The following is an 8,679-nucleotide window of genomic DNA, read 5'->3' as shown; positions in this document are numbered from 1 at the left end:
AAATCCCGCTGGCGCCAGTACTCTGGCTCTACAACGTCACGAGGCTACTGTGGTTAACTAAAACTAAAATAACAAAAACGGAAGAAGGAACAAAAAAACATTTTCAATCAAAGTTTTAACTTCACAGTTAAAGTCTGGACACACCTTTGAGGGGAATAGCCTCAACATCCTCACCAGTGTTCACAATTGCTTCCACGTTGCTTCAGTCTCACACAGTGTTTCGCCACATGTCACAGAGTCCAGTCCTCTGATAACATCACAGCGTCCTCTTGTTACTCCTAACAGCCTGCTGGATAAATTACGCAACGCTCTCAGAGGCGCGGCTGGTTTCTTCCCACTTGGAAAAAAACAGATGATATTCGACGTGTGCACGGTGAAACTCGGCATGTCGTCACATTACAAGTCACGGCTTCTCGGAGGCAGCTGACCTAACTGTTTGGCCGGCGTGCATCAGTTTCTTTGAACGCAACAGCTACAAATGACTAACAGATGACAGAAAAGAGCGTCAAGGCCAAAGGTTTAACGTGTGTGAAGCAACGGCACCATCTACAGGTGGAGGATATGCGGAGCTGAACGTGCAAGAGAAAAAAATAAAAGTCTTCCCATGTGTGCATTTTGCTCACAATTTATTCACAATAGAATATATTCAAAGTTCAACAACAAAAAAAAGAAAAAATCTGACGGAGAATCATTAAATCCATTTACAGGATGTGTAAAGATGTCTTAAGTTTATTACCATTTCCTATTTTATTAGCAGGTAGTTAGCGTTAGCCTCAACCGCCTCCAGTCACAGAATGAGATGATGTCTGCGTGCGACGCAAATGTTTGCCTGACAGAAAAGTCTCACGAGAAAATTAAACTACACAGAATACAAAATTTAAGAGCTGTGATTAACACATTTAAGACCTACTTACTTTTTAAAAATGAATTCAAGACATCTTAAGACCTTCATTTTAGATACGTGAATTTAAGACTTTTTAAGAATATGCTAAACAGACGGGTCTTCATCGGGTGTCTACGACTGCATATCAAACGGTTTACATAAATCCTCATCTGTGATTTCATTAGTGAACAAAGAAATAAATCAACAACCCTAAAGCGTATTTTGCTAATGATCTTGGGCATATCTGTTAATATCTAGAGTTAAAACACAAGTTTCTTTGGTTGTTCCCATGGAAACTCTTTTCTTCCAAAGTGACCGTAGCAGGCCGTGGCCTGGTAAATCGGCCGCTTTAGTCCCAGCTCTCTGTAAGTGACAGGAAACAGCGTCACACACACGGCTTTTATTTCAGGGCTCCTACGTCATGGGGGTGGGAGGGACTTCACGTACCTCACAATGACTCCAGGTCGGAGGTCAAAGTTCTTCTTCACTATCTGCAGCAGCTCGTCTTCGTCCCTGTCCGACGTGCCGTAGTGGAAGACGGTGATGGAGAGCGGGTGACTCACGCCGATGGCGTACGAGATCTGAGAGGAATACCACGGAAAGCATCACGAGCTGCGTTTCCATTCCGCTGCGTTTCGACCACAGAGTCGTGCTACTTGGCCTTTCCAAAGATAAATCTGCTTACTGGAAACATGGCCATGTCGAAATAAACTCATTTATCGATAAAAAAAAAAAAAAGATTTGGCGCAAGGATGAGACGTTTGTTTTTAGCTGTATTTAAATTGGTTTAATTTGCAAAACTGCTCATTTTTTCACGCCACACGAGTCACATGACCGACAACCAGAAGTTGCCACTGGCGACAAGCCAAGCAGAAGATGACAGGAAGTTGGCAGGATGATGCCGCGGCGTGTTTTCTAACAGCTTATTGCGTGAACAAATGCATTCAGGTGTGATTTTAATTGCGTTTCTTATGTGATGAAAACACAGCAATTGCGACATTGTGTTTTTTCGTCATTAGCGGAATGTCAACAAGGTCTTGAGTGCTCACCAATTGCACATCCCTGCACCTGCCTGGTGGTCTCATGATGCCTGCTTGTGCACCTCCGAATTTTTGTAACTTTTAACATTTTCTTTTTACACAAAAACATGGCGGACTGCACTAGCGCCCTTACTACCGAGCTTGGCGCAGGTTTTCTGGGGGAAACCCTGCGTCCCATTGCTTTTACAGTTACCAGGAACACTGCGTGGGTCTCACCTGAACGAGGGCCCTCTTGCACAGCCCCGCTTTGACCAGAGACTTGGCGACCCAACGGGCCGCGTAGGCGCCTGACCGATCCACTTTGGAGTAGTCCTTCCCGGAAAAAGCTCCACCTCCGTGGCCGCCCCACCCTCCGTAGGTGTCCACGATGATTTTACGTCCCGTGAGTCCTGCGTCACCCTGTAGGCACAGATAGCATAACCCCAACATGTCGCGTTTTAAAAAGGAGAACATCTGTCACGCCTGTAGTTGCGTCGACGCCGACCTGTGGGCCTCCCATTAGAAACTTGCCACTCGGCAGCAGGTGGTAGACGGTTTTCTCGTCCAGATACTTGGCAGGAACAACAACTTTCACCACCTTCTCCATCAGGTTGTGCCTGATCTCCTGCAGGGTGATGTCGGGGCTGTGCTGCACGGAGATGACCACCGTGTGGACGCGAAGCGGCTCCAGGGAGCCCTCGCTGTCTCGGTACTCCACCGTAACCTGACGGACCGCGACAGAGACAACGGGCTAACGAAAACAGAACAAAGACACAAAACGCTGAAGGGTAAGTTTCCACACCTGTGACTTGGAGTCTGGTAGTATCCAAGGACACTCTCCGTTAAGCGAAAGCTCCCTCATCCTGTGGTTGAGTTTGTGAGCCAGCAGGAGGGTTAGAGGCATACACTCCTCTGTCTCGTCAGTGGCGTAGCCAAACATCAGGCCCTGGAAATAAAAACATCATGTGATTAAAGGGGCCCAATGCCTTTTGGTCTGGACTTTAACTAAAACCAACAGATGGATATGCTTTGATTGAAGCCTTCCATTATAGATCTGTTGACATTTCCTCATTTGTCCCTACCTGGTCCTTCCCCAGCTGCATCCACTCACCTGCAATTAGCTTTTAATGTTAGCCAACTTACATTTTTTTTAATTAACTGAAGACATTTGAAGGCTTTAATTTTTGATAGATGAATTTAAGACTTTTTGCGGACGCTCGGACTCTCTGTATGTCAGGTGCATTTACAGTACAAGGTCAGATACTGAACCTGGTCCCCAGCCCCGATGTCCTCCTGATCTCTTCCTTCAAACACACAGTCCGATATCTCCTCGGCCTGCGGCTCCAGGGCCACCAGCACGTTGCAGGTCTTGTAGTCGAAACCTGAGGACAGAAACAAGCAGCAGGTTTTTGATCCATTGCCCGACTTTCTGGGGACGTACCTGCAAACGTCCACGAATGAGTCAACCGCGCGATACCTTTCGACGAGTCATCATAGCCGATCTTCTTGATGGTGTCTCGGACGACGGACTGGAGATCCACGATGGCTTTAGATGTCACTTCTCCAACCAGTAAAATCATGCCAGTCTTTGCCACGCACTCTGGAATCAGGATTTCAACACACGATCAGGGGGTTCCGCAAACGCTAGCCAATCTTTTACGTTTCGGCTTTTGTTTAATGTGACAGAGTTTCCAAAGTTAACCTTTTTTTAATAAGCAGATTTAACACCGCTGCCAACAACAGTATTCCACAGGGGATGCACGATATATCGGAATCCACATCGCATGGATTTCATAAGTAAAACTGAGCCAATATTAACAAACGATGTTTATTTCCGTCCCGTTGCTGTTTGTGTTCGTGGAGGCGGCTGGTCGTGTGGTATTCGTTTGGTCATGTGACTGTGATAGTGATGCAGCAAAGGATTATGGGGTGTTTCACTGAAGCACAGAAATAAATGACAACGCTGCTGTGTTTTGTTTTGTTTTTCTCAAACGGTGTTAAAAGGGTGGAAACATATACACAAGAGATGAACATGAGGAGAGATGATTAGAGAACATCAGTGATGTTCAGACTCACCACAGGCCACCTTGGAGTCCGGGTCCTGACTCAGGTAAGCATCCAGGACGGCGTCGCTGATCTGATCGCACATTTTATCTGCAGAAACAAAAAACGTCAAGTTTAAAAAGAGACCGGGAACAGAAAGTGTCTGTAAAACGATCAGGCACTCACCGGCCTCTTTATTAGGAACATTTAGTTTGACAGTTATGAATTACTGCAACAAGTTAAGTACATTTATATTATTGTAAGCAAATCATTTGTATTAGAAATTACTATTACTACAAATGTAGGTGTGGACGATGAATAATGATCTAATTCAATTTTATAAATATTTGTTAAATCATATGTTTTGTCAATAAGTATTTTCAGTATTTTTATCTGATTTATTGCACCATGACAACTTAAACTGCCTCTGTGATTGGTTAACCTGTAAGCCCACTTTGCACCATATATTTTGCATAAAGACGCTAAACTCGCCCAATAGACACTTTTTTAATAGGCAAAACGGACAATTAAAATAACTATACTTCTGAGACATAAATATGTCCTTCACTGAGATAATAAATTATATATTTGTTTAATCGTTGAGTCACTAAAGCAATCATTCAATTATTTAGTTTTTTTATTTAAAGTTGCAGTATGTAAGTTTTATAGAAAGACATATTGTTTTACATATTTGTTCAAACTGTCATAATGTTGTGACAGTACGGTATGAGACAGATAATCTATGAAAAAAAAAAAAATCAAGCACCTCTAAATTCTCCCAGTGCCAACTAGAAACAACCAATCAGAGCCAGGAGGCGGGTCTTAGCGCTGTCAATCATGCCCCCACCCCACCTCACTAACTTGCTCTCTGCTAATGCTACTTGGCACAGTCACGGATGACGCGGATAAACGGTTTTCCTGTAACGGTGAGTTATTTCTCCGCCATTAGCACATTTAGCAGCAAGTCTGTGAGGATGATTGGCAGCGCTAAGACCCCTCCTCCTGGCTCTGATAGTTTTTTTTTTGGGGGGGTGGGGGGGGGTTGACCGGAAACTATGTATTTCTTCAAACGGAGGGGGTGGAGGATCTTTTCACTGATTATCTACTTCATATTATACTGTCACAACATGGTGCCAGTTTTAACAGATATGTCCAAAAAAAATTAAAATAAACATTTTTTTTTTTTTAAAAGTTGGCACTTTTGTAACTCCATACAAATGTTCTGAACCATTCCCATTCAACTTTCTTCCATATGAAAATGTTGTAGCATAAACTAAATGTTCAGTCCGTTTTCGTCTTTAAGCGCCGTTGAAGTAAATGACTGTTAGGAAGTTGCTGTGTCGCCTGCGGTACCGTTTTCAGAACAGCTCGACCGAATCCGCACATGTGCAGACAGCGTGTTCTGCTGCCTGTGTGTGTGTGTGTGTGTGTGTGTGTGTGTGTGTGTGTGTGTGTGTGTGTGTGTGTGTGTGTGTGTGTGTGTGTGTGTGTGTGTGTGTGTGTGTGTGTGTGTGTGCTCTGTGTCGGTCGGCGGAAGCTCGAGTGGGTACAGTACCGGAGTGTCCTTCCCCCACAGACTCGGACGTGAACAGAAAAGTCTTCCCACTGCGCTTTCCTCTGCTGGGGTTCATCTCTGCTGAAGAGAAGCGCAGGTTTAGCGGAGTTCAAACGTGGCGACGCAGAGTAAAGAAAAAAACAGGGCTGGATTATGACCGTAGCGGCTGTAAAAAGCAATGATTAACTGTGTAGGTTGGAGCTCAGGTTGGTTTTGATAAAAGTCAGCAGGATAAAACTTTTTGCTTCAGCGCTCCTGCGGAAATGAGCTGCTATAAATCATCTCGGTGAAAGTTCTCGGGCCTTTCCGAACCCTGCAGGCTGATGATGGCCGAACAGCTTCCAGGAATGTTTGGTGCCGCTAGGTGTCGCTGTGGTGTTACATTTTACAATACATTGAACTGGAACCAGAGCATTTTTACGACAGTAAAATACATGTAATATTGCTCACTATGGTGTAGACCAGTGGTGCCATGTGTTGCTCTCTGAAGGACTTTTGTGGTTTCTGGACTGAAATCTAGAATTGAGGAAACAAACATACACGGTTGGTATAAAAACAATTGAAATTTTTCTTAAAATTCTGACTTTAACCTAGTGTCTTTTGATTTCAAGAGATTAAAGTCAAAATTCAGAGACAAATGAATTCTCTGGGGAAAAAAAATCTGGGAATAAAGTTAGAATTATTATTATCTCTTTTTTTTCTTGTCAGTGGCTTTTATCCTCTTCTATAGGTTGGTGTAGATGGTTACCTGTTAAAAAAACAAGTGCTTTAGAAAGACTGACTAATGTCTCACTCAAGTTGTTAACCTTAGACAAAAAAAAATTAATTCTTCTGGCCCAGAAAACGAATAAATCATCCCTAAAATGTTACCAGCTGTGCTCCTGTGTCATAGCAACACGATGGTGTGAGACCCTGTTGAAGTTTTCAATCTGCGATTTGTAGGTCAAGTTCACACAAATCTGGCCATTTTGTTTGCTTAAATAAAATCGCACATCATAAAAAGCACATTCACATTTTGATTGAACAAAAATAAGTTTCTGTGTTGAATTTCAGAACAGAGACGGTGAGAATTTACTTTGAGTAATATCCTTACTCACTTGGAGTAAGGATATTAAAAGTATGTAATAACCAGAAAATTGTGTCTTGAATAGCCAACAACAGCAGTGTTTGTGGGGTTTTTTGTTTTGGCTTTAGTGTTCTGTTGGAAAACCACAGATTTCAGAATCGAAACGAAAGTGAAAAATCCCAACTGTAGAAAGCCGGTGTTACCTCCCACATTACAGACAAACCCCAAACATTACAGTAAACGTTGCTAACGGTTTGTCTAAGGTCCTTAAGGTTTTATTACCCTGCAGTCGTTTCAGTATTTCTGCTGACATGCAGGATCCTCACTGTCCCTTGATGTGACTCATGCCCAGATCCGCTTTATCTGGGGAAAAGTTAAACTCACAGAGGAGTTTCTGATGGACGTTTTTTAAGCTTCACTTATTTAACGTTTTCTTTGCTTCCCTGTTCGTCTCTGATGAAATGCCACGCAAATTTCCCAGCTTGTTGTGTTGCAAAACGTGCGAGGAACAAATACAAGAAGAGAGGAAGAAAAACTGCATTCGGCTTAAGATTTTATTCACATTTCAGTCCGTCAAGGACTGACAAGGCTGCTGATTAGAAACGGTTATTTGAATACATTTACTGCTATTGTTTTAAATGTTTTTGCTCCACTTTAGACGTCTCAGGTATGGAAGAATGTCTTAGATTCTTTACAAAAAATCTATAATATTGGACCAGAAATTCATTAAAGCAGTAAGCTCAAGAGAAATGCCAATAAACACAAAACCTTAAAAAGAAAACAACAAAACTTTTGAAGCCCATTTCTGCTATAAAAAACAAAAGAAAGAAAACTCGCCCTTAAGGAAGTCATAATTACACATTTTAAAGTCAGGATTTTTTAGTTTTGAGACTAAAAGTCATAATCTTGACTTTCAAAGATATTATGCTCTTAATTGTGACTGTGAATCTCACAACTATGACTTTGAAAGTCTAAATTTTGACATTCTGTCTCATAATTATGACTTTGAAAGTTGAAAACACGACTTTCTGGTGGGGTTTTCTGTTTCCTTTCATGGCAGAAATGGGCTTCCATCCGAAACAGAGCAACAAGTAGAGACAGAAAATGGTTGCAAACCAGGTCCAGAACTATGAAAGGAAATGGATAAAAAAAAAAAAAAAAAGCTCCGCAACTCTACACCGTGTTCCAAATTATTATGCAAATTGGATTATAGATTGAATTTTTTGTTGTGCTATTAAATTTCTAGATGGTATTGTGTGTCAGGGCTCTTTGAATCACTATAATTTCAGAGAGCTGGTTGATTAGTTTGTCTGGTGAGCTCAATTAAAGGAAATCTACTTAAGAAGGATGTTCCACATTATTAAGCAGGCCACAGGTTTCAAGCAATATGGAAAAGAGAAAGAATCTCTGCTGATGAAAATCATCAGATAGTGTGGTGCCGTATGACAAGATATGAAAACATTAGATATTTAACAAAATCTGAAGAGTTATCGTACTGTGAAGAGATTTGTGGCTGATTGAGAACAAAGATGGGTTTGTACAGATAAAGGCAGAATGAGGAAGGTTTCTGTTAGGCAAATTCATCAGATTAAGAGAGCAGCTGTTAAAATGCCTTTACAAAGCAGCAAATAGTTATTTGTAGCTGCTGGAGCCTCTGGAACCTCCAGAGGCTTGCGGTGCATCAACCTACTATTGGGCCCCTAACCAGAGCTCACAAGCAGAAACGGTCCAGTGGGCCCAGCCGGACATGAAGATTAATTTTCAGACTTGTTCACTGATGACTGCTGTGCAACCCTGGATGGTCCAGATGGACGCAGTAGTGGATCGGTGGTGGACGGCCACCACATCCCAACACGGCTGAGACGTCAGCAAGGAGGTGGTGGAGTCATGCTGTGGGCTGAATTCATGAGGAGAGAATCATTGGTTGACCCTTCAGAGTCCTGAAGGTGTGAAAATGACCTCAGCAAAGTATCTGGACTTTCTGACTGATCACTTTCTTTCATGGTTCAAAAGAAAGAGCCGAACCTTCAGTAGCAAAATCATCTTCATGCATGACAATGAAGGCTGCAAGGAATATCACTGTGTCATTGGCTGCTATGGGCATAAAAGGGGA

General features: G+C 42.4%; 1 protein-coding gene across 1 annotated transcript; it reads right to left on the bottom strand.

The window, feature by feature from the left end:
• Positions 1 to 615: 615 nt before the first annotated feature.
• On the bottom strand, positions 616 to 6,042 carry LOC102223982 (S-adenosylmethionine synthase-like). The gene is made up of 10 exons (XM_005802462.3): positions 5,951 to 6,042; positions 5,501 to 5,578; positions 3,979 to 4,056; positions 3,380 to 3,502; positions 3,172 to 3,284; positions 2,705 to 2,848; positions 2,408 to 2,626; positions 2,140 to 2,322; positions 1,331 to 1,464; positions 616 to 1,246 (listed from the first exon to the last, which is right to left on the bottom strand). The coding sequence occupies exons 1-10, from the start codon at positions 6,036 to 6,038 to the stop codon at positions 1,144 to 1,146; spliced, it is 1,263 nt and encodes a 420-aa protein (XP_005802519.2). The 5' UTR covers positions 6,039 to 6,042; the 3' UTR covers positions 616 to 1,143.
• Between the last annotated feature and the right edge of the window lie 2,637 nt (positions 6,043 to 8,679).

The sequence above is a fragment of the Xiphophorus maculatus genome, chromosome 8, assembly GCF_002775205.1.
Source record: "Xiphophorus maculatus strain JP 163 A chromosome 8, X_maculatus-5.0-male, whole genome shotgun sequence".
In the NCBI taxonomy this organism is placed as follows: domain Eukaryota; kingdom Metazoa; phylum Chordata; class Actinopteri; order Cyprinodontiformes; family Poeciliidae; genus Xiphophorus; species Xiphophorus maculatus.
The sequence above is the reverse complement of the archived record's forward strand: the minus strand, read 5'-3'. Positions and strand labels throughout refer to the sequence as shown.

What these genes read in the sequence shown, in the direction of transcription:
- LOC102223982 (XM_005802462.3), bottom strand. Translation starts at nt 6,038, where the DNA reads ATGTTTGTTTCCTCAATTCTAGATTTCAGTCCAGAAACCACAAAAGTC. An exon ending in CTATGATGACTCGTCGAAAG is followed by an intron (nt 3,285 to 3,379) that starts GTATCGCGCGGT and finishes TTCTGTCCTCAG; the next exon opens with GTTTCGACTACAAGACCTGC. An exon ending in CGACCTGGAGTCATTGTGAG is followed by an intron (nt 1,247 to 1,330) that starts GTACGTGAAGTC and finishes TGTCACTTACAG; the next exon opens with AGAGCTGGGACTAAAGCGGC.